At 41.4% G+C, this 24,649-nt stretch overlaps 2 protein-coding genes across 5 annotated transcripts; both read right to left on the bottom strand.

The window, feature by feature from the left end:
• Positions 1 to 1,336: 1,336 nt before the first annotated feature.
• On the bottom strand, positions 1,337 to 16,232 carry slc19a1 (solute carrier family 19 member 1). Of its 4 annotated transcripts, XM_085264852.1 has the most exons (7): positions 16,090 to 16,232; positions 15,152 to 15,273; positions 13,356 to 13,943; positions 8,561 to 9,341; positions 5,459 to 5,651; positions 4,701 to 4,842; positions 1,337 to 3,022 (listed from the first exon to the last, which is right to left on the bottom strand). In XM_085264852.1, exons 3-7 carry the CDS (start codon positions 13,638 to 13,640, stop codon positions 2,831 to 2,833), a joined length of 1,593 nt encoding a protein of 530 aa, XP_085120978.1. In that variant the 5' UTR covers positions 13,641 to 13,943; positions 15,152 to 15,273; positions 16,090 to 16,232; the 3' UTR covers positions 1,337 to 2,830. The 4 variants fall into 4 exon arrangements, with proteins under 4 accessions (XP_085120978.1, XP_085120979.1, XP_085120976.1 ...); XM_085264853.1 differs by lacking the exon at positions 15,152 to 15,273; XM_085264850.1 differs by lacking the exon at positions 16,090 to 16,232 and having other exon boundaries at positions 15,152 to 16,065.
• A 4,133-nt stretch (positions 16,233 to 20,365) lies between these two features.
• LOC146548305 (C-X-C chemokine receptor type 2-like) lies at positions 20,366 to 23,083 on the bottom strand. Its single transcript, XM_085264355.1, has 2 exons — positions 23,067 to 23,083; positions 20,366 to 22,391 (listed from the first exon to the last, which is right to left on the bottom strand). The coding sequence occupies exon 2, from the start codon at positions 22,387 to 22,389 to the stop codon at positions 21,316 to 21,318; it is 1,074 nt and encodes a 357-aa protein (XP_085120481.1). The 5' UTR covers positions 22,390 to 22,391; positions 23,067 to 23,083; the 3' UTR covers positions 20,366 to 21,315.
• Positions 23,084 to 24,649: the final 1,566 nt, after the last annotated feature.

The following is a 24,649-nucleotide window of genomic DNA, read 5'->3' as shown; positions in this document are numbered from 1 at the left end:
TAAACATCAACATGACTGTAGGAGCCATTCTTGGGTTAATACCTTATGTGGTCACTAGAGGTCACCTTTTTCTGTTTTGATTATGTAATGTAAAGGTATTTAAGGTAGACGCACGTAATCGGCGTCAGGTGTGTCATTGAGAAGGCAAACAGTTTGTGACCGTTGCGCTGTTATGCTAAGTCGATACGGAATAAAGACCAAAAAGGACAAGATACATACTGCTGGAGTTATTGGACTGTGAACTTAATTCATGCATACCAGTGACATCGCGTCACCCCCGTTAACGACCACCTCAGTGGCTTCAAGCGTAGGCTTAGCCTCTACAATGACAATGAATTTAGTATAAAGGTAACACAAAAAATGTGAATCTGGGCCTGTTTACTCATATTACAGTAACAATCCACTGTGTTATAATCACTTGAAAAAGGGGGATTCAGTGTGTACTTTTCAACATTATTTATTTCAGAATTTATTTTGTACTTTTAGAGAAGCAGAAACCAGGTGATGTGCAGATTCTCAGGCTAAACATTCATCACACGGGAGGATCATCACACCAGCTGTACAAACAGTCCAGTTAATAAGTGGCCTCCTGCTAAGAAATGTACAAAAAATAAATAAGAATCAAAGAGCTCTGTGTGATCACGCTGTGAGCAGCAACTGCAGCTGAGCAAACATCTGTATATCTGGTCATTTAACACAGTGTAACTAGAAGCAACTAAAACTGAACACTCGACTGTATTCATATCTGCAAATTTGGTTACAAGAATATCGGCTATTTAAATGCCTAAAATCAACAAAATATCAACTCATATCAGTACAGAGATTTTTTTGAGTTACATCTACATTTTATATTTTTGCTGCAGACGTACACAGGAGGATAGTGTCACAGAGATAATGCCCCGTTTGATAAATGCATCCCTCGGCTTTCCCATCAACTTTCCTGCCCACCGAGTGGCTCGGTCTCAACCGAATCTTAGCTCCAAAAAGTTATAAATTAGAGTCAGACTGATATATTGGCTATTGTATTTAATGATATCGGTATCAGCATTTACAATGTCAGATGAATGAACGTTTTTAAAGTAGAAAGAGGAGAAATGCCTTTCAATCATAGTCAGTGTTGACGTTGTAAAGTTTGTCCAGCAGAGGAAATGCTGCATCTTGCTTGTTGGCAACAGCTTTGAAAGCCCAAACTTACCCCCAGCTGATCCGAGCAAGCGATTGTTGTGACAATAAAACAAGAGGTTTTAAAAAAACACTAAAGACACTAAAGCTCTATCACATGGTGTCAAATTGTAAATGTGGTTTACTGCACTCAAAAAAAGACAGAGGCAGCATGTTTTTATCCACTCAGTAATTTATTTGTGAATAAAAAACAAACATCTCATTTCCTTGTTACAGCACTCAGACATGTTCATAGTCATTTTTCAGCAATGATGTCAATCACAAAATTCTGCCTTCAAACACTAAAACGACACAATGGCAGTGCAGATACTCCTGATTTTACAACACAAGTGAAAATGCACTTAACACTGAACTGAAGCTAGAGAACAAATCTATACAGTAAATGTATCATCCCACTGAATACTCAATGCAGTAAACACAAACTACCATTGCATCTGCTGTAAGAAATAACTCAATCTTCTGTTTAAGTGATCAAGCAAAGTCATTTTAAAACCTACTTAACATTTCCGCTGCACTTCCTGTTGCCTCTAGTGTTCTCCGGAGCAGGGGCTCTGAAATTCTCTGGGGTCAGTGGCCATTTAGAGGGGAGAGCCTTTCAAAGGAATCCCCTCATTAAGTTTCCTATTAATGTTTAAATCTTCTGATATGTAACACGCTCTTCTATTGAGCCAAAGTTACTAAGTGTGGAAGTAAAAAGCTTGACATGTTGCTTTTCCAAAGAATCACAGACCCAGCTTTGAGAGCCACTGCTCTACAGCACTGACCCAGCATGTTTAAATGTTAAACACAAGCAAAGAAAGAAAAACAGCCATTCATTGACCAAAAATAAATAAAATCAGGTTTTACAAATTTTACTTGGTTTGTTGTTTACTGAACTTATCGACAAACTCACGAGCAGCTCCAGTTGACTGAGGTACTGAAATTGAGAACAGGTTTTAATTTTCTGTAAAGATGTGTATAAATGTTAATTAGTCCTAAAAAAAGAAAAAAGAAATGATTGTATCAAATGAAGATTATTGCAATCGTCTGTGGTGCTGCTCCTGCAATACAAACAGACACCAGACGACATTGCATTGAGCAGAGTACACTGCACAAAATCTGCAGTGTGCTGCTTGAAATGATCGGCAGTGAAGATCTTACCGATCCCATAACACTGATGTCAGACTGTGATAATCATCATCAATAACTAAGGTGCATTCATACTCACATGTTCTTTAAAAATGCCACTAACACAGTAATTGTAACAAAGTACAATAGGAGTGTTTTGTTAAAAACAAGTGTGGTCGTGTCTCGTGAGCCTTGACTATAGAAAAGAATCACTCCAGCATGTCACAAGGTTGTTTCGTGTTTTCTAAGAAATCTTGGTTGTGATATTAAAGGTCCCAGGCTGCTTTAGCAATGTCTAAAAACACCAAAGTGACTTTTTTAAAAGCAAATTACTCTAGAAAATCTCTCCTCAGACACAAGCTGCTGCACTCTTGGAGTCGCTGCACATGAGGCACTTCTGATTAAGGCTCAGAGGCATCACTGAACCCACCTGAGTGTATGAAGGGGCTAAAACACTGATCTCAGTGACTCTCACGAGCTTATTAGTAAAACTGGTCTAACAATGTTATGGAACTACACGTTTCTCCTCTTGTGTTTAGGGTTAGGCACTTTTGCCATTAGACAAAGTTTCTAGCTCCTTGTTTGTCACCACAGGGCTGAGCTCCGTGGGCGTGGGCTGGTCCCTGGTTACTCCTCCCCTCCGCTCGTTTCGGTAGTGACGGCAGATGACCACAGCAGCGCAGGCAAAGTAGACGACAGTAAGAAGAGTGAAGTAAAAGAAGTACACCAGAAACTGTAAGAGAGATGTGCAATGGATGAGGCTTTTTATCCTGCACCTCATGAGATCCCAGCCCAAACAAAATTTTAATCCAATTTCCACTAAACTGGCAAAAAAACAACAACACTATTCTCATTTGAATACGATAATGAAGTAAAGAACTTTGATTTTGCATGTGTGCAATATTAAGTTATATATACATTTATATAAGTTAAATATATTGTTTAGTATTACGCTTTGCTTGTTCCATACTGTTTGAGTCCATAAGAAAAGATTCCTTGTTATATTTGGAGGAAGATTTTTTCAGTGAATATTAACGTTAGCCCGCGACTTTGATCCAGTTTTGAATTTTGGCCCACTGTGTATTTGAGTTTGACAGCCCTGATGCACAACATAAAACTACACCAATAGACCACATTAGGGATACAGTTGTGGTAAGAAGTTTACAAAAACTCATCATGAGCATGAATGTCATGATAATTTTGAGCTTTTCATTGAACCTTTTCCAGGGTGGAGTGATTGTGCAGCATACATCTTCAGAAAACACGTTTGAATTTATGTTAGACTTTCTCTAACCCACAGAGGGTCGAAATTATACATACGGACTCAGATATAGACATACCCTCACTTGAATATTTTAATAAAGTGTTGAAGTTTCTACAATGTCTTAATTTCACATGGCTACCTACCAACTTCTCATTAATGATCATGATTTACTATAACTGGGAGTTTATCTATGCAGCATAAGCAGCATTTGTTTGACAATGAACTCAGTAAACAACTTGGGAGAATTGTCAAGTTACACAATTTGGGGAGGTCTCTTGGAGTCATTTCTAAACAACTGCAGATTCCAACTGCATGTAACCACGAATTATTCTAATTTTTCACCACTTTGCAAAGGTCTTTGACCACAATGGCAAGAGGTATGTTTGGAGGAGTAAAGGCGAGGCTTCAAAACCTAAGAGCAGTGTATGAGCTGTCAAGCATGGTAGTGGTAGCATTATGCTCTGGGGCTGTTTTGCTGTCGGTGGCACTGGAACATTGCACAAATTGGATGGAATAATGAAGGACTACTTCCAAACTCTTCAACTTCACCTCAGATCAACAGCTAGGTGGTTGAAACTTGGTCAGTGTTGGGTGTTCTACCAGAACAATGATCCCAAACACATTAAAACTGGTTTTGGAATGGATAAAGCAGCCTAACATTAAGCTCCTGGAATGACGATCCCAAAGCCCCGACCTCGACCTTACTGAAAAGAAATCTGTGGACTATACTTAAAAGCTGCGCCCATTCCAGGAAACCAACTACTTTAACTGAACTATATCAAGTCTGCCAAGAAGAGCGATCAGCTTACTGAAAGCTACCTGTGGTCAAGGTGCAACTTACTGAGAGACATTTAAAACTTAATCTAATATTATTGGGGGTGTATGTATATTTCTGAAATCTGTACGTACACTTTTCATCCTTTGTGGATTAGAAAAAATTTAAAATAAATTCCAACGTGTGCACCCAATTCTTGTTTTTTTCAAGTCATTAAGTTAAAAAAAATATTAACAGACCAAAATTATCAGGACTTTACATACATTCACCATTAGCACGAAACTTCTGACAACTGTAACTCCAGTTATACTACTGCATGTGGACTCTCAAATCCAACTGGTGTGAAACATCCCTGCTGTTTGACTGTTTTACCTGAGAGTGCACGTCCAAGGCCAGGCCCCTCTTATCAGTAAAGATCAGGCTGATAATGGTCTTCAGCACTGTCCCAAAGAAGGTGTTGATACCAAACACAAGAGCGCAGAGCTCCTTGGTGAGTGACGATGCAATCTGGAAACTGGCAAGACAATAACATCCAGCATGAGCAACTGTCTTGTATAAATGTATGATACGCTGTATGTTCTTACTCGCTGTAGATGTATTTAGGTTATTTGAAATTACATGAAGTTAAAGCAATAAAATACTAGTGTAGACAGACACAACGTACTGAGGCTTATCAGATCGAACGCTGTGTTATCTCATTAACGTTTTCATTACGAGTTTAGCTGAGGGCTACATTTATTTTCTTCATTATTATGCTGTTATCACTTGGTATAAATCATCAACAAAAAATGTACACCAGAGGACCTATTCTGTACGATCAACAGCACAAAACATGTCAGCTTATGTCATTATAATAGATCGTTATCCTTCATTCTGCTTGAGCAAAGACTGAAAAAAAGAAGAAGAAAAAAGTCGTTTCAGAGTGAAGTTTCTCGTGGCAGTTGATATTGGCAGCTGTGGTTTAGCTTCTGATCCTTTTCCCCCCAAATATTTCTGGCCTAAATCTTCCAATAATAAGCACCACAGTTTTGGCCACATTCCTATAGCACTTAACTTTAATCCAGCATAGTTACAACTAAGATCATCGTAAGCAGATGCATCTTAAATAATACATTGTTTTTGGCACTTACGTGGCAATAGGCACCAGAAACTGGTAGAAGCTTCGGAAGAGTACATAACAAACATAGCAGACCCAGATGTCGTCTGTGGTTCTCATAAGAAGCAGCAGACCGGCCTGCACCGCTGTGATGATACCAATGACCAGCTCTGACCAGATGTTCCACCGAATTTTGACAAAGCCTGCTGTAAAGGACGCTATAGCACCTACAGAAAAATAAACAGGTTATAGTCTTTAAACTGATTAAGTTAAAGCACAGAGCAAGTAATCTGTAGAGAGGGACTGAGTAAGCAGTCGGCTAAGCACTACTGTCACCAATAAAATGAAAGTTATTCATATTGGACATAAGTTAGTCTGTTCTTGTCATAAAAATATCAGCAGCAGCACAGAAGTCTCCTAATCACTGTTCAATTATCAGACTTTTGTCATCAAACCTCATTACTTACACATGACATCCAGATTATCGAAGCTGCTACCTTTAATCTTTACAACTGTTTAAAGTGCAATTATTGCCGTCTAAAGCTGATGCCATCCCCTTACAGAGTAGGGCTGGCCAATCAATTATTAAGCTTCTCCCAAACAGCTGAGCGCACCCTTTACTGCAGTTGCTCTTCTGTTTATGTTAACACACACGTCAGTTTCAGGACTACACTTTTAGAAAACCATTTTGAGCCTATACCTTTTTTACAAACATTATTTAAAAGATCATTTCAAAAAGCTAATCATCAGAATCATAGGTAGAAATCCAACAGTTCATTTCATCTGATTTTGCCCAAAAAAAAGATTCAAAAGAAAGCAGACTTGAATCTGTGTTTCCCTGTAATAATAATAATAATACTCAATACTGTCAAGTATTTTCAACCAACAATATGACCCAATCAAAAGCACTGATAGATGATATCCTAAGTCAAATGCTCATTGTCACCCTTCTAATTTCCAAGAACTACAGATCCTCTAATGGTCTTAAAACTTGAGGTTTGTCCCCACAGACTCCCATATTTAAAAGCCCAACTTTAGAGCATGCTTTCAAGTGGTTACAGCTCAATTCAACTGTATTTATTATATTAGCACCAAATCCCAACAACAGTCACCTCAGGGCACTTTATATCAGCGATCCCCAACCTTTTTCGCGCCACGGACCGGTTCATGCCCGACAATATTTTCACGGACCGGCCTTTAAGGTGTTGCGGATGAAAAACTCCCTTTTAACAGGAGAAAAACCTTCCAACAGAACATGGCTCTGGGGGAGGACTGATGCATCACCCCAGAAATGTAATTCTAGGACAGGGCAATACGGCCAAAAATATTTATCACGATATATATTTTAAAATTTGGGATAACGATATAACTGATGCGAGACAAAATACTCCACAACATTATTAGTGCAAAAAACCCATCAATTTATTTTCACTTAAACAAGCAGCTGTTTTTTATGTGCATTAACCTCCTCGGACCTGGCGTCCACATATGTGGACATCACATTTTTGGTTGTCTTATATAGTCCAAAAAATACGGTAGTAAGGACGGCCCGCTTGCATATTCTACAAAAAAAAGTGCTTTGGTGTCTATCTGACGGACAAAAACGAAACCAGTTGCACATCACTGAAGTAGCACGTTTTTAAAAAACAATTCTGGTTCATCGGTTTCATTCAATGATCCGCTTTTGCCCTTCTCGTTCTCTGTCGCCGCCATGCTTTTTCTGCCATGTGCGTATGAAAACAAAGGCATTGCGCATGCACGTTTTACCCAGATTCTATTGCGATATTTCATTTTCTTATCATTGCCTGACATTATGACGTGAACGGTATAATGTGCCCCAGCCCTAGTAATGACTGGGGGGGCTACATGATGCTGCTTGACTTCAGCAGCATCATGTAATGTTCATATGTTGATTAACGGTTTTCTTTCGTTTTTGATCTAGTGCAGAATATTTTCATAAAATCCCAGGCCAGGAAAACCACCTTCATGTTTTTCTGTTTTATCCTCAATTACTTTGACACAAAGGCATCAGCTGTGATGCTCACACCTTTGATAAAGTCTCGCAAGTGTCAGCTTGCTTTTTACAGATATAAAAATATGGAAATGTCCTGATACGTGATCAGAATTAGAATATTTCTGACTGAGGCTAAATTTCCACGATTCAAATCGAATCGTGGATCAAATCGATTCGGGACCTTGTGAATCGGAATCGAATTGATTCTAGAAATCAGTGACGATACCCAGCCCTAGTAACGGCACAGTCACATTGATTGGCCCATTCAGTACCATTGTTTCCTTTTGAGTATTCCCTGATGCTACTGCTGCCTCCATTTGGGATCGACTCAAAGACAGAAACTTCACCAACTACAGCAACCCAAGAACCCCACACATCAGTATGCTGGTAACAACACTGGCCACTTGCACAGAGAACATAACAGACTCAATACACAAGTGTAATTAAGTTTGAGGATGTGACCATCTTTCTAACAAAGCTAGTGAGCTACTCCCCAGCTAGACCCTCTGATTACAAAAAACACTAGATGTGGTGAGCAAGAACACCAGCCTGGGTGTCATTACATTGGCTATGTCAATCTTTTATATCTAGCCTGGACCCAAACCATCCTTTTTCAGCTATCTGAAAGTGAATTTGCTTTGAATAAAAGCCTAAAACTCCAAAAGCTACTTTTGTATATGTGTGGACAAGTCCTTACTTTAGTCTTAAATAACAACACATATCATCATTCTTCAGCGCTTCCTGACCCTCTCAAATTGGTTCCTGGAAAAAAGACACCCAATTATCTCCTATCACACTTTTGCTTCGATCCGAGTCTCTCGTGAAGATGGGGGTCTATCAGAGTCATTAGCATAGATTTTTCTTCCTAAAAAATAAAAGTCCTGCAGATTGTGTCCTACATTAAGTAGTTGTTTGATGCCATCACTGCAAAGCTAAATACATCCTGCCAGCCTTTAAATTAGACAATGGCTGAGATTTAGTTTATACTTTGCACGAGTTGTTACATTTTTTGTATCTAAATGTAGCAAGCTGCAGCAACACCGAGCTGGATACAAAACAAATTAAATTTCAATAACACTATTTGTGTAAAGCTATTTTTTAAAATGTCTGGAAATGTCTCACTGAGCAATGTAGAAGCTGCTTCCACTCCCCCATTGTAAACGTTCTTGTTCTCAGTGGCAGGGTAGACTTTGTTCCACAGGATGTGGACGTAGAAGAGCACCAGGTAATACCCTGTGGAGTTGAACACCCACCACAGGGACCAGAGCCTCAGGTTTGGCCTCTTCAGCACATTTCTAACCTCCAGAAGCATCTGCATAAACACAGAATCCTTCCAGGTTGACGCAGGACATGGAGGGGCAGCAAAGGATGGCCCTCCATCTTTTGGGTTCATTTTGTCCAGTTCAGATTTGGTGGCTACTTCTACCAGTTCCTTTTCCTCCTGATTCGTCCGGTTGAAAAACAAGGAGCGTTTAGGCCAGGGCAGGCACAGTGAGAGCAGCAAACCAAAGCTGACAAACCCCAGAGAGATACTGTTGAGGGTGTAGAAGGTGATGTTTCCCAAGGACATGCACAGCTGGCCCAGGATAGAGCTGGTGAAAACCCCCAAGAGGACTGAGGAGCGCGAGTAGCCTGCCACACGCTGGTAGAGGACCGGGTTGACCAGGGAGAAGATGTAGGAGGAGTAGGCGACACGGCAGGCCATGGTGATGCCGTAGAAGAACTCCATGAACTGCATCTGAAGCAGCGTACCGCCAAGCAGCAGGATGATCCAGATGATCACCTGACTGACGCCCTGAATAATCAGGACCGGCTTATAACGCAGAAGATCCGTTAGCAGGAAGGCTGGTACCAGCACAGCCATGTAGGAATACGTCAGCACTGGAGTGATCTCATTGGTCACCTGGAAATAAATCAATCAAATAAGGTGTGGGGGGAAAAAAACAAACAAAATCAAGCTTGAGTCTCACACGAACCTTTCTGACAGTGCACTTTCTACCCTAAATAGTGCCAACTTATTTTCTTCAAATATACAGTTTATTTACTTTTAAAAGAAGGTTAAAGAAAGTTCAACGAAGCTGTAAATAAAAACCAACATTGCTGGCATTCTTCTTCACATCTGTAAGGATACAACTAACATACAATTAAAATATGACAAAGATCATGAATGCAAATGCAAATATTGCTTGTTTTGGCCAACCAATAACTCAAAATCCCCTGACCATCCTCATCAAGCAAATGTTCTGCATTTTTGCCGGAGTAGTTGCTGAAGAGCTTCGATGCAAAACATAATTCTGCATCACTTTAGTATTTTGCAAATACCAGCCTACTATCTTAACTATGCACACTGTTATGGTCACAGTAACAGTCGTAACAGTGTACAAGATAAAGGGGAGGGTTTTTTTACTGATGAATAACAGCTGTGGCTTCAGTGGGGGTGAAAAAGAGAAATTTCACATGACTTTGTGCAGTCATGTGAAAAAAATAAAGAAACCTTTTGTGTTTCTTCATCCATCGAGCAGTGGCTTACCAAAGTTGTACTAAAACATTTTTAACAGATTTCTGCACACCAAAATCGGTTCGAGGTCAGTAAGCACAACCAGGATTCATACATAAGGCACACTCTCAATTTTTGGGAAAATTAAAGGATTTTAAGTGCGCCTTATAGTGTGGAAAACACGTTATACAGAAGAAAAGAATATATCGAGATATATATCGTTACCGCACGTGCTTCAAATTATATCGCGATATGGATTTTAGGCCATATCGCCCAGCCCTAGATTCACCCCAATCACCTTCTGTTTAACTGACTTCTATCACAGCTGACTTCATGACAGTGGAACTGGTTAAAGCATCGACATCTGTCTGGCACTGATGTTTGTTTCACAAATGCCAGCTTCACTGGGACTGATGACAGATAAACTGCTTGTTCCCTGGAATCCCAAAAACAGGAAAATCGATGGACTAAAGCTCTTAAATAACCTCACAGGTAAACAGATATTTCTACATGGAGTTCAGCTCTGCTGTAAACCTGCTATTCTGGTCTTTGGAAGTGTTTTTCCACAAGCTGTCGACACATTGGCAGCTCACCTCGTGCTTATGGCCAGGCCAATAGGAAAACAAGAACAGTGATCACTTTCCAGTGATCCCACTCTACAAACAAGTCTAACTCCACATATGCAGTTACACTGACCCACTCTGAAGGAATGTGAACTTTGACCACAGTAAGATGGATCAGTAAACTCCCCACAGGGAACTCATTAATTCTATTGTGCAATACATGCTTAACTGCAGAGCTTGTTAGAGTCTCAGAGGTTAACTTTTTGGACTGCTCGTGACTTTCAACTCTGCAAAACTCCTGTAAGCAGGACTGTAACTGGAAGGTCTTGTCTCTCGTAATGTTGATGAGGAGTAGGGCAGGGCAATATGGCCAAAAATATTTATCACAATATACATTAGAAAATTTGCAATAACGATATAACTGACGATATAACTGACGATATAACTGACGATATAACTGACGATATAATTGACGTGAGGCAAAATATTGTACAACTCCACAACTTTATTAGTGCAAAAAAAAAAAAAAAAAAAAAAACCATTAATGTATTTTCACTTAAACAAGCAGCTGTTTTTTTATGTGCATTAAAGTTATATACAAATTTAACAGTGCAAATGCAAACTCCTCGCTGACAGTTTAACCAAAAGGCATTTCCAGTGGAAACTGGCCGACATATCCTCAGCATAACCATGTATAACATCCACAAAACTTAAAAAGAGGTTATCCACACACAACACGGTAACATTATGTTGAAGCACAGCACGTATTATTGCACGAGGCTCCTGACTACGATAGCCGTAATGCTCCGACAATCCATCAAGCCAAGCGGCTTCTTAGCTTAGCAAAGTCGTACTGAACCATTTTTTGACAGATTTTCGAGCGCCGTGTACATAAAATCGGTTCGGTAATAACGACGGCCCGCTAGCATGCTCTACCAAATAATGTGCTTTGTTGTGTATCTGACGGACGAAAGCTAAACCAGTTCCACACCACTGAAGTTGCAGCATTTTTACAAACCAATTCTGGTTCATCTGGTTCATCCAACGATCCACTTTCGCCCTTCTCATTCTCTGCTGCCGCCGTGCTTTTTCCGCTATGCGCGTATGAAAACAAAGGCACTGCGCGCGCATTTTACCCATATTTTATCACAATATTTCATTTTCTTATCATTGCCTAACATTATACCGGTATTACCGTGAACAATAGGATATGGCCCAGCTAGAGCTGGGCGATAGAACGATAACGATATGTATCGCGATATAACTTTTTCTCGATAGAAAAATTAAACTATCGCGATAGACCTCACCGCTCTTGTCCTCTTAAAAAAAAAGCAAAAAAAAAAAGAACAGCCAATCCAAATTAAGTAGCGCAGAGCCGAACCAATCACAGCTGCAGCGTCACGTCACGTGACTTGTTACGTACAGCACAAGTGCCAAGCCGCACATGTGTGTTTGTTTGGGAAGCAGCCAGCGGGTAATGGAGGAAATGAGTGTGCCGACTAGAAAAATCAACCGAGCGTGACCGAAGAGAAAACAGATGATGGTTCCAACGCCGGAGAGATTGTCGAACGGAAGAGCCATAGAAGTTCCGTAGTGTGAAGGTATTTCGGCTATTTCAAGTCTGACAAAAAACAGAGTAGCGTGCACTGTAAATTGTGCCGAACGCAAGTCTGGAAATACAATAAACTGGTGCATGCGCTACGTCCACACGTACCCGGGTATTTTTGAAAACGCAGATTTTTCTATGCGTTTGCACCTTTCGTCCACACGTAAACGGCGTTTTTGGTCACTGAAAACGAAGATTTTTGAAAACTCCGTTTTTGCATTTACGTGTGGACTAGAAAAACGGAGAAAACGCAGCGTCAAAAGGTGTGCGCATTTTTTGACGTCACACTGTGCGCCACGTTATTGTTTCGGTGAAATGAATTTCTACAATACTGTTAATTCTACTCTCTGCAGTGTTTAAATGCTTACATATACACACAGTTACTGTCCCTCCACACATACGACTCGGTTCTGCTTCTATGCCCCAGCTTTGTTTACTTTTTCCCACCGAGGCTTCTAGACTTCTGATTGGCCAACATTTCTGCACGGTTAGGAATCTAGCGCCACCTGCTGCTTTGGCATGTTCATAGCAGCGTTTTCCTTCATTTCTGCCTTTATGTGTGGACGGGATTATTTTTTAAAACGAAAACGGAAAATCTCCGTTTTCAAAAATACGTGTGGACATAGCCTCAGTCTCTGACTGGAAGCGCTAATTCGTCATTCGGCTTTTGTCAGACTAAAGTAACTGTTAAAACTGTTTGAAAAGCTAAGCTATACAACAAGGAGAGATTGAGAATTTCCTTTTAGTTCTCAGTTTATTTGATATTGACAAAAGTTAGTCAGTTTTGTCTGTTCTTCTGTAAAACAAACTAAGATTTATTTTTAGAATTAATATTTTGTTTCTAAGTGGAATTGACAATTTAGTCTGTTTCGTTTGTTCTATTTTGAAACTTAAACGCTTTAGCGGCTGCCTTTTGTGTAGTTTGCAATATTTGCCTTTATTTATCTGAAAAAGTCTCATGTTCCTTAAGTACATCTACCCTGTTGAACTTATTATGGGAAATAAATATTTAAATAAAAACAAGCTGCTGATTATTTCACATTTTACTTGTGAGCAACGGCACATTTAAATCTTACAAATATAGTTATTTGGCTTATATCGTGATAGATATCGTTATCGCCTGAAATGAAAAAAACATATCGTGATATGAAAAAATCTTATATCGCCCAGCTCTAGGCCCAGCCCTAATGGGAAGGTTACCAGTCAACACAAACTTTCATCAAATTACGCAGAGAAATGTGCATCACTCACCTGCTCTCTGGTGAAGTTCTTCTCAGGGCTCAGCAGATATGGCGTGATGAAGGGCTCCCCGGGTTTTATGGATGACATAAACCCGTAGAAACACAAGAAAATCACAGACCACTTCCACTTTCTGGGATCTCTGGCTTCATCCTCTCCAGAGGGAGACTCTGCGGCAGTGGCGGCCATCACTACATCCCCGTCTTCCTGCCGCTCGGCGTCTTCAGATGCTTTCTGATCCATCTCTTTCTCCCCATCTGATCTGTCCCCACTTCCTGCTGTGTCCTCTGCTACCATTGCACAGGCGTGTAACTTTTTCTTCCCCCCCTCACGCTATCGAATCAGCATGCAAGGATTCTTTTCGATAAGAAAAGCTGCCGACTTTCCACCTGGAATTTATGAAGAAAACAAACTCAACTCCTCTGCCTCTCTGTGTCAGAGAGGGCTGAACTGGAGAGAACGAACCATCCGACGAGCTGGTTAAAAAGCTACATGCTGCTGCTGGCGAGTAAGAGAAAATGTTGACCTTTGCTCCATTCCTCTCTCTGACATTGTCAGACAGAAAGCTTTCCAGCCGCTCAGTCCAATGTCATTGTTCACCTGAAAAACAAAATCAATCATGTGAGCTGCGCAGTCTGTTCTGACACAGCAGGTCTTAGCTTTAACTCTTACTATTAATCTGTGTGACAAACAAGATTTTCATGCAAAGCCCCCCCACCCCCGATTTGACAGTTTTCTTCACGTGTTGCAGTAAACCAAATGTTTCTGTGCGTTTCCATGAATATTGGAAGATATTGAAAAACACTTCCTAGAACTGCAATCCACCTGACCTGTGTGTCTCCATACTTATCAATAACTCTTATCAATACTGCTCTGCTGCGCCTTCCAAAACAGTGACGGCAGTGCAACTTTTGCACGCCTGAGGGGCATGAAAGCCTTTTTTTAAAAAACAAAAAAGAAAACAAGCAGTTCTTCCACGATGTTTAAATCCAAGTTATAATTAATTTTTGTATTTTCTACTTAAGTTTTTCATTCATGTGCTTTGCGATAACCATACACTGTGTTTACGAGGCATCTTACCACAAAAACAATCTACTATAGTTCTTAGTCTGTGTCAGTGTCACATCTGAGTAGGCAAGCAGAAACTATAGCTTATATCAGGTACAATCAGTAGGCAAAACTGTAAAATTAATGAAAATACAGGTGAAAGTCCAAAATGTACACCCTTTTTTATATTTTCCAAAGACATCCAGCTGGCCAGACTGGAGTCTTTGCTGTCCGATTTTGGGCCCCAAGCCTTATCTTTTACACACCTGGTTTATATGGTTATGTCGTACCTAAGCCATGGCCTCAACACACTACTAATAATCCAGCCACAGATACCACTAAGGGTAATTTAAGATGCTCCCTTATATTCCAAGGTGTTGCCGCAGTGCTTGTTCTAACTGGCGTAGATATTACCCTGCATGCCCCTACACGGCTGTATCTGCACTGTTATATGTAGCTGTGCACTACTAGAAGTAGTATCCAGGCTCAGCTAGCTATCTGGCAGAAACTGCCTCCTTGTTATATTAAGACAAAAGGCCTCGTTTGACTGCAGCCTAGTATTAAAAGCTTTATATATAAAAGCTCTATATAAGCAATCACATTGGGATAAAAAAATAACCACAACCGGTGAAGCTTTTTATAATTAATGCACTAAATATCTTCCACTTATTCAGTGGAGGGCTGTAGATAGACAGACAGATAGATAGATGAGAAAAGCATGCTGTTTCTAGTTGATAAGTGTGTCTGGTGCTGCTGCAAACCCTGTTGCTCTTTCGAAGAATCGCCAGGTGAGGCTCACTGAGAAGGAGAAGCTCCTGAACTCGAGTAACTCCGAGGGAAACCGTGGATCTTGCTGGTTGTAACCTGGTGCTACTGTTGCTACCTACTCCATATAAATGAGCGGCAGAAACATTCAGACACATGGCAGGTTAGGCGGAGGTTAAACGGAGCATGCGCAGAGACGTGGAAAACCGTATTCACCTATGTAACGTTTCCCCAGTATGTGTTGTTGTAACTTGAAGCATGACTTTTTAATGGCAGCTCCTTCACCGAAGTGGAAAAAATGAGTTTTTAAGAAAATAATCTGAGTTTTTTTTTTTCTTCAATTAGACTGGTAGCCTAATCTTGTTTACTGACTTACTAAAAAACTCGCAAATATTGTGCATTTATATGCTAATGTTGCTAAACTTTGGGCAAAATTTACCAAACAATTTTCTTACCTCTTTATTTATTTTAGCGTGATACATCAGCACAACTCCAGGAGTGATCTGGCTTTCTCCTGACTGAACTTCAGCCTCATTTCCAAATTTTAGGGAACAACAAGTTACACAACTACTTCACAGGGAAGCAAAGTGTGTTAGCATGTCAGTGTTTCACATTAGCTCGACTTATTCCTACGTTAGCTGCCAAACCTGGCTGTATTTAGGAGATTTGTTTGTGCTGCTGGAACAACGACCGAGACGTGCCGACTTCAGTTTGTAGCTCAATCACCCCGAACTGAGGCTGCTAGCCAACTGGCTAATAGCACATGGGCATAAAAACAGTGCCGTCGTGACGCCTTCACTGCCACTAATAAATGACAGTGTTTGAAGCTATTAGCTGACCTATCTGGTGTCACACCATCAGACAGACTTTGCATTAATGAAGCGGAGTTTACATATCTCTAATCCTGGTAAATACGAAGAGGAACAAGGCATACCTTGTGCGTTCCTTTTGAGATGCAGCGCCTTCTTTCTTTCGCTCTGACTTCTGGGAAAAGTAGTTTTAGCCTTGATCTCTAGCATGTCGCTTACTAAAGCCAATAGAGTTGGATTTTTAATACAACAGTAACCCGTAAATTGTAGATTGTGTACTATACATGCACAAGAGTCTCTTCTAATTCTGATTTTTATTTATATCTCATATTCGCCAGGAAGGGTATCCCGCGTGAAGCTGCGGTAACCCTTGAGACAAGAGAGCAGAACTTCCTTTGCCTTCATCGCCATCTGCTGTGAAGTTGTTGCTTCTGCCGATCAGTGATCAACAACCACTGATCAAGGCCCACTGATCAGTGGTACAGTGAGGCATTATTATGTCCCAGTTACGCCTGTACCAGTCATGGACCAGGCATGTTTACATAAGTAGTCACCCCCGAATTCCAAATACAGTAAAACGTCTCTTGGGAAAAAAAAAAAACACTATACACTACAAGTTGTATTTTTGAGGAATAATTTTATTATTGAACAACAACCATGTTCTCAATGAACCCAAAAAACTCATTAATATCAAAGCTGAATGTTTTTGGTAGTTTTTAGTTTTAGCTATTTTAGGGGGATATCTGTGTGTGCAGGTGACTATTACTGTGCATAATTATTAGGCAACTTAACAAAAAACAAATATATACCCATTTCAATTATTTATTTTTACCAGTGAAACCAATATAACATCTCCACATTCACAAATATACATTTCTGACATTCAAAAACAAAACAAAAACAAATCAGCGACCAATATAGCCACCTTTCTTTGCAAGGACACTCAAAAGCCTGCCATCCATGGATTCTGTCAGTGTTTTGATCTGTTCACCATCAACATTGCGTGCAGCAGCAACCACAGCCTCCCAGACACTGTTCAGAGAGGTGTACTGTTTTCCCTCCTTGTAAATCTCACATTTGATGATGGACCACAGGTTTTCAATGGGGTTCAGATCAGGTGAACAAGGAGGCCATGTCATTAGTTTTTCTTCTTTTATACCCTTTCTTGCCAGCCACGCTGTGGAGTACTTGGACGCGTGTGATGGAGCATTGTCCTGCATGAAAATCATGTTTTTCTTTTTTTTTTTTTTTTTTTTAAATGACATCAGAAACAGCAGTATGCGACATTACGTGATGGCAGAGCTTCAGTTCATCCTTTGTCATTTTTTTTTTTTTTTTTTTTTTTTTTTTTAAATAAATAGGACAGGGGGAATGAATGAGAGAGAGAGGGGGAGAGAAAGAAAGAAAACCAAAGAGGAGAAGAGACGGTGAGAAGGGGGGGGGGGAAGAGAGAGAAAAAAAAAAAAAGAACTCCTGGGTCACCTGTATGGAGAAAAAAAAAAAAACAAACAAACAAACAAAAAAAAAAACAAACAGAGGAGACAGCAAACAACAAAGAGCAACATAATAATAGAGAAAACAAAGCACCATCACAATAAACTAGCTAGTCATAGATATCAGTATTTACTAAATAATAAACGATATTGTGCAGCACGCAAGATAGACAGCGCACAGTGTGCTTTGAGGTAGCAGCCAAGAAAGCTTTAGTCCGCGTCTGTGAATACCCATGTGTGCATACCTGTGTGGATCAGCATGCTTGCATTCCAAAGGTTTCTCCATGTAATGATCTGCTAGGGAGTGTGGGGGGGCCACAGCCCCGTCCTCCAGGGTGTGAAGCGGGTATGGAGGAGATCAAAACTCCAGACATCCAGAGGCCCCCAGAACACAAGAGACCAAGGAAGACCAACAGAGGGGCAGCCGCGCCACTGTCCCAGTAAGAGCTGAGGAGAGTCCCAGATGAGGGCTCACTCAGCAGCCGCGGAGCAGAAGTCAGGGGGAGTTGCAGTGACGCGCCCGTGAGCTCCGCCGGCCCCCAGCTGCGCCTGAGTGACCGAGCCCTAGGCCGAGAGGCCGGGGGCACCCCACCTCCAAAGGGGCCCGAGCGAGCCCCAGGCCCCAGGCCCCGACAAGCGGCCGCCAAGGAGTGAGCCGGTGTGTACCCGGACGCCCACCCCCAGACACAAAGAACCACCAACACACCGACACCTGAGGGAGTCCGCCACCGGCAGGGGAAGTGGTGGTGGGTGGAGATAGGCCTCCAAACCTTGGAGGGCCTGAGGTGTCCCCAGAGAGGTGGCGTCTGATACCCAACCTGACATATAGACACAGACATACAGGCACACACAGACACAAACATCCATTCCCACCCTCATGCTCTCATATGCACTCACTCCACACTCAACCAACGTGGAGACAGACATAAAGAGACGCTGTACACACGATCACACTCCCCAAGCGTACTCTACGAACCGGGTCTAGGTACCCTTGCCCCTGGAGGGGGGAATTGCACCCAGACCCAGGTGGTGTTTCCCTTTTCCCTGCGGTGGGGAGAGGCAGACCGCCCCGACTCCGCAGCAGCAGGGAGGCCCCACACTCCAGACCGCAGTCGGACGGCCAACTCCTCCTACTAGCCCTCCCGCTCCAGCAGGCCACAGAGAATGGGGGTGGGAGAAGACTCCAAACCTCCCTCCACCCGCTCATTGTAGTGTTGATGCATGTGTGTTCTAAGGTGTAATTAAAACCCAGGAGGGCATGGAGCTACCTGCCAGAGAGCAGCAGGTAAGCGCATGGTCCCTCCTGCTAACCCTCAATGACTAAGTGTATTTAAAATTGAGAGGTGGGCAACGACGTCAGGGGTGAGGTATACACCCTGATGGTGATTTGGACTCCGTGATTGTGCCCACCCCCAAGATCCTATATGTATGTGTAATGAGAGTGTGAATAATGTGAATGTCTAAGTTGTGGGATAAAATTGAGGCAGAGGCAGCCAGAAGGGGACGGGGGGGGGGGGGGGGGGGTAGCCTACTCTGCACCCTGGTGACATACCCCCACTCCAAGGCCCTGCATGTGTGGGTGGTTGTGGAGGAGCGGGAAGAGGGAGGCAGCTGGAGATGGGGAGGGAAGGAAGGGAGGGGCAGGTAACCCCTCCCTGGGGCCAGCTCCCCCGCTGACCCCAGTAGGCACTCCCACCCTCCGCGACCCGCCAGGGAAAGGGGGCCCAGGCCCATCAGACCGGGGCCCAGTGCAGTAGCGCCCCCCGGCTCCACAGAGCCCTGGACAGTCCACCCAACCCCACCACAGAGAAAACTGCACCCACCCCACCAACCACACATCTTCCAGACTACATAAAATCATGTTTTTCTTGAAGGATGCAGACTTCTTCCTGTACCACTGCTTGAAGAAGGTGTCTTCCAGAAACTGGCAGTAGGACTGGGAGTTGAGCTTGACTCCATCCTCAACCCGAAAAGGCCCCACAAGCTCATCTTTGATGATACCAGCCCAAACCAGTACTCCACCTCCACCTTGCTGGCGTCTGAGTGGGACTGGAGCTCTCTGCCCTTTACCAATCCAGCCACGGGCCCATCCATCTGGCCCATCAAGACTCACTCTCATTTCATCAGTCCATAAAACCTTAGAAAAACCAGTCTTGAGATATTTCTTGGCCCAGTCTTGACGTTTCAGCTTGTGTGTCTTGTTCAGTGGTGGTCGTCTTTCAGCCTTTCTTACCTTGGCCATGTCTCTGAGTATTGCACACCTTGTGCTTTTGGGCACTCCAGTGATGTTGCAGCTCTGAAATATGGCCAAACTGGTGGCAAGTGGCATCTTGGCAGCTGCACGCTTGACTTTTCTCAGTTCATGGGCAGTTATTTTGTGCCTTGGTTTTTCCACACGCTTCTTGCGACCCTGTTGACTATTTTGAATGAAACGCTTGATTGTTCGATGATCACGCTTCAGAAGCTTTGCGATTTTGAGACTGCTGCATCCCTCTGCAAGATATCTCACTATTTTTGACTTTTCTGAGCCTGTCAAGTCCTTCTTTTGACCCATTTTGCCAAAGGAAAGGACGTTGCCTAATAATTATGCACACCTGATATAGGGTGTTGATGTCATTAGACCACACCCCTTCTCATTACAGAGATGCACATCACCTAATATGCTTAATTGGTAGTAGGCTTTTGAGCCTATACAGCTTGGAGTAAGACAACATGCATGAAGAGGATGATGTGGACAAAATACTCATTTGCCTAATAATTCTGCACTCCCTGTATATATATGCATGTATATACACATTCAACGTGCTTTAATGGGCCTTTTTGAAAAATATATATCTTGAAAACTTTTTATATATGTTCAAACTTTATACCATAAAATGTTTATACAAGTTGTAACAAGTAGATTTAATTTGATTTGAAACAGAATGACACAGAATTCAGTTGTGTGTAAAAATGAACATGGACTTGATCCAGGTAGAGGAAATTCCTTATTACCAAAGTGAGTCCATTAGATGGCAGCAATGCAGCACGTAAACGTAATATGAAATCTGGACAAGGACATTTAAATAATACACAATATCCACACTGCCCTGCAGCAAGAGAAAAGAGACCTGGACTTTTTCATCTTATTTTAAACCCTTATAAGTAATCTACCATAAGTCGCAGTTGGTTTAGTTGTTTGTGCGTAACAATAGTAGCTAATAGATAAAAATGTTAGTCAATTAAAAACCAGTTGTCATAAAAAGCTGCATTTTATTTCTTGAATATGTCTCTTTCCAGCTGCTCGCACATGATAGTAATAACAGTTTTATTCATACAGCACCTTTAAAAACAAATAGTTTCCAACATGATTTGGCAAACAAGCAAAAGCAGGAAGTCATTCAAATCTAAAATCTAAACTGTGAGGGCAAACAAGACTAGATACATTAAAGGTAAGTTAAGATTTTTTTTAAGTTCAATATAAAAAAGAACAGAAGCAATAAAAAAAAAACCTAAAAAAAAAAATAAGTCAGGAAATGGAAATAAAAGATATTTACAGCTGTAAGATGACATCATCAGGTCCAAATTCCCCTACATAAGACTTTAAATAGTTTACATGAGCCAAATAAAAAAAATATGGCTCTTGCATTTTTTTAATGGAGCACAGATTCTACTGGTGGCCATGTTTGCTATTCAGTCCATGATTTTGGTGCAAATTCGGTGGCATTAACATGTATTAAATGGTGCAGAGAGGATTTACTCTAATAACTAAACTTTGGACAACTAGACGAATTAAAACGACCAATATTTCCTTCTTTTATATATTTAAAAGCAGTTTGTTTTCTAGAAGTCTTGAGATAAAAAAAATTCACCCAGTGCTCAGAGAACTGTTCCAATGCCCTCTGAGGTCTGAGATGTTGACCTGCTGAACCTTGACCCTGACATCCTTTCCTGTCTGAGCTTTCTATGAAGAAGCAGTTTCATCTTCTTCCTGAACTTCTCTCCCACGAAGGCGTAGAGGAAAGGGTTGATGCAGCTGTGCAGCAGAGCCAGGCAGTGGGTTGCAACCACCGCTGTGCTCACCGACCTCCTCATAGCGCAGTTGAACTGTACTACATCAGCCCTCAGCAGTATGTCTACCATGATGGTTATTTGGTATGGTGTCCAGCAAAGCAGAAATGCAATCACCACGGTTATGATCACCCGCATGGCTCGGTGCTTCTGGAAACCACGAGTGAGCAGCAGCCGTGCAACAGTGATGCTGTAGCAGGAGATCATGACAATCGCAGGGACCAAAAAGCCAAAAATATGAATGAAGCCCCGAGTGGCGATCCGCCATACGGTGGAGCTGCCGATGTCAAAGCTCACAGAGCAAATCATCTTCTCGGCATCTTCCTTATTGACATCATTAAAAAGAGCAGGAAGAGCGAGGGCACAACCGAGGGCCCACACCGCTGTGCAGAGCATTTTGCTGCACATCCTCTGACGGCTCTTGAGTGTCTCCCTGGCGTGCACAATCACAAGGTAACGATCGATGCTAATACAGGCAAGGAAGATGATGCTGGTGTAGAAGTTTGCATCCATGACGAGGTTGAGGAATTTACACAGGAAGTCTCCAAAGATCCATCCTTGGATCAGTGCTACAGCAAAGAACGGGAGCGTCAGAGCCATCAGTCCGTCTGCTATGGTCAGGTGGAACAGGTACACATCTGATGGAGTCAGAGTTTGTTGGCTGGTCCTGATCACCCATCCTACCAGCATGTTTCCTGGTATAGCCAGTAAGAAGATGCCTATGAGGATTTTACATAGGATAATAGCTGCTGAAGGTTCCATTGGTTTGTATCCACATTTTAAGGTATCTAGATCTGGAGTGTATGTGCTGGATGCATTGGACCCATTGACAATGGAGTCATTTTCAAAGTAACTGTCTTCAAAGACATAGACAAATGACATGGCTGTAGATGGGAAACAGAATGATATTAGTGCACTACCAACACTATGCAAACACAGGAAGTGTATGGACATAAGTTAATTTTTTTTGACTTGTAAAAATGGTATAATTTGTGGTTGCAAAAGTTGCCTTTCGTAGCTTTAAATCAAACTTGTGCTGAACTAAACAGCTACCACTGTGACAGTTTAAAGAACATCTTTAATAAATTATAACCTCCAGAGAAGTGCCTGACCTGATCTGATTAACTCGTTTTATTTTTTCACATATATATATATATTTTATTCTCTAGATGTGGTATTTATTTATTATAATTTGCTTTCAGTACTCCAATTTTGTTGTACTATTGTACATAGCGTGACTGTCCAATGAAAATAAGACTCAAAGTTAAATAAGATGCAGCACAATTAGGAAACACTGATACAGTGACTCAGTAATTAGATTACAGAGAAATATCTGTTTAATATAAGCTACGATTATTGTATCAGCTCCTAAGTGGAAGGCTTAAGATATGTTTCATAGCTTAAAAGTCTTTTGTCATTTTTTCTGGTATGATATTTGGTATATATGATGTAATTTTATATATAAAAAGTCCCAGTTTATCACTTTAATTCTGCCCTTTTATTCATTTTTTCATGTGTACCCATCTATATAAGAAGAATGTATTAAATCAGACACTCACCTCTAAAGATGACAAAGGCTGGGCACCCAAATGAGTCTGATGTTCAAGAGCAACTCTTTAAACATGATACAATTTGGGGATTTTGCGCAGCACTGACCCAATGTCCTGTCTCCTTCCCCCATGTGTTACAGCACACAGCATACAGCTTGTGTCATCACATGTTTTTGAAATGTCTTTAAATGAAGACGTTGCGACACATACTTAGAGCACAGACGCAAATATAAAATGAATTCTCCAGTTTGTGTCACAGTGATTGCTCACGGTGACAGTTTACAGCAGCAACAACTCTCTTCAGGTAATTATTAACATCTGTGACTTTTCACACTCTTTGTACCAGAGGGGAACTGCGGTCTGAAAAGATGGTGAACTGGTTAAAAAAACCACACATGAGACAGGCTGGTAGTTCATGAATTTATTTGTGTTCATTTAATCACAAGGTATCAGGCATAAGTGAAGCTCACCTGTTTGGTCGTTGAGCTATATGAAAAACAGGAATAAGCTGCTAACTGATAATCCCATTATAATGTAAATGTATTAATCAGTTAAATATATTAAAGAAGCTCTAATTAGCAAACTATGACACTCAGATTATTAAGAACACCTGTTCAACTGCTCATTAACATGGGTAAAGCAAATATCAGATCAGCCAATCAGAGGTTACCGAATAAGTGAATAAGTGAACAGAGAAAATATTCAGTGAGCGTCAGTTCTCTGGGCGAAGACGAATCGCTTTTGCCAAAGCTCAGAAGAGAGCAGGCAGCTTGCTGCGAGGAAGGTGACTTAAACCACCACTCGTTCCAAACAAGGAATGCAGAAGAGCATCTCCGAGCACACGACACGTTGAGCAGCAGAAGATCACAGCGCACCACTAACGATGGCGAACAACTCAGAACTGAGACTATATTTAGTATGGGCTCATCAAAATTTGGCGACTGCTTGGTCGATCTTAATTTCTCCTGCGACATTCAGATGATCAGGTCAGCATTTGGTGTAAACAACATAGAAGCATGGATCCATCTTGACTTGCATCAATGGTTTAAGCTGCTGGTGGTGTAATAGTGTTACTTTATGACCACACTGTACTCATCATCTGATGGATAACACACCACATGAAAAAGCTCAAATCATCTCAAACTGGTTTCTTGAAAATGACAGCGAGTTCACTCAGACGGCCTCCACAGTCACCAGATGTCAATCCAACAAAGCAGACTATGTGGTGGAACAGGAGAGTCACGTCATGGACAAATCTGCAGCAGCTGTGTCTGTCCCAACGATATGGACCAAAATCTCTGAGGAGTATTTCCAGCAGCTCGCTGAACCATGAAGAAATGAGTAGTAAGGTGTACCTAATAAAGTGGTTGGTGAGTGCATATTAAAGCAATTCAGTAGATCATAAGATTGTCTGTTAAAACAACAGAATAAAAGCAGAAGAATGAAATAAATATAAGATGATCCAACTAAATCAAAGGGTGATGACTGAGAGCAGTTTACTTCTGTGACTTTTTTCCATGTTGTGTTTTGTTGTGCGTCATTTACTGTTTTTTGTCTCACGCTAGTTTCTTCTTCTTTTTTTCTTCTTCTCT

Source organism: Mchenga conophoros, linkage group LG23, assembly GCF_057382185.1.
Source record: "Mchenga conophoros isolate Kocher_MC1m ecotype Shallow Benthic linkage group LG23, M_conophoros_male_GT1.1, whole genome shotgun sequence".
Taxonomy (NCBI): Eukaryota; Metazoa; Chordata; class Actinopteri; order Cichliformes; family Cichlidae; genus Mchenga; species Mchenga conophoros.
The sequence above is the reverse complement of the archived record's forward strand: the minus strand, read 5'-3'. Positions and strand labels throughout refer to the sequence as shown.

Excerpts from the sequence above, each read along its gene's own strand:
- slc19a1 (XM_085264852.1), bottom strand. The coding sequence starts at position 13,640 with ATGGTAGCAGAGGACACAGCAGGAAGTGGGGACAGATCAGATGGGGAG. Across the intron at positions 5,652-8,560 it reads AGCAGCTTCTACATTGCTCA|GTGCTATAGCGTCCTTTACA; the intron begins GTGAGACATTTC and ends ATTTTTCTGTAG. Across the intron at positions 4,843-5,458 it reads TTTCTGGTGCCTATTGCCAC|TTTCCAGATTGCATCGTCAC; the intron begins GTAAGTGCCAAA and ends TTGTCTTGCCAG.
- LOC146548305 (XM_085264355.1), bottom strand. The coding sequence starts at position 22,389 with ATGTCATTTGTCTATGTCTTTGAAGACAGTTACTTTGAAAATGACTCC.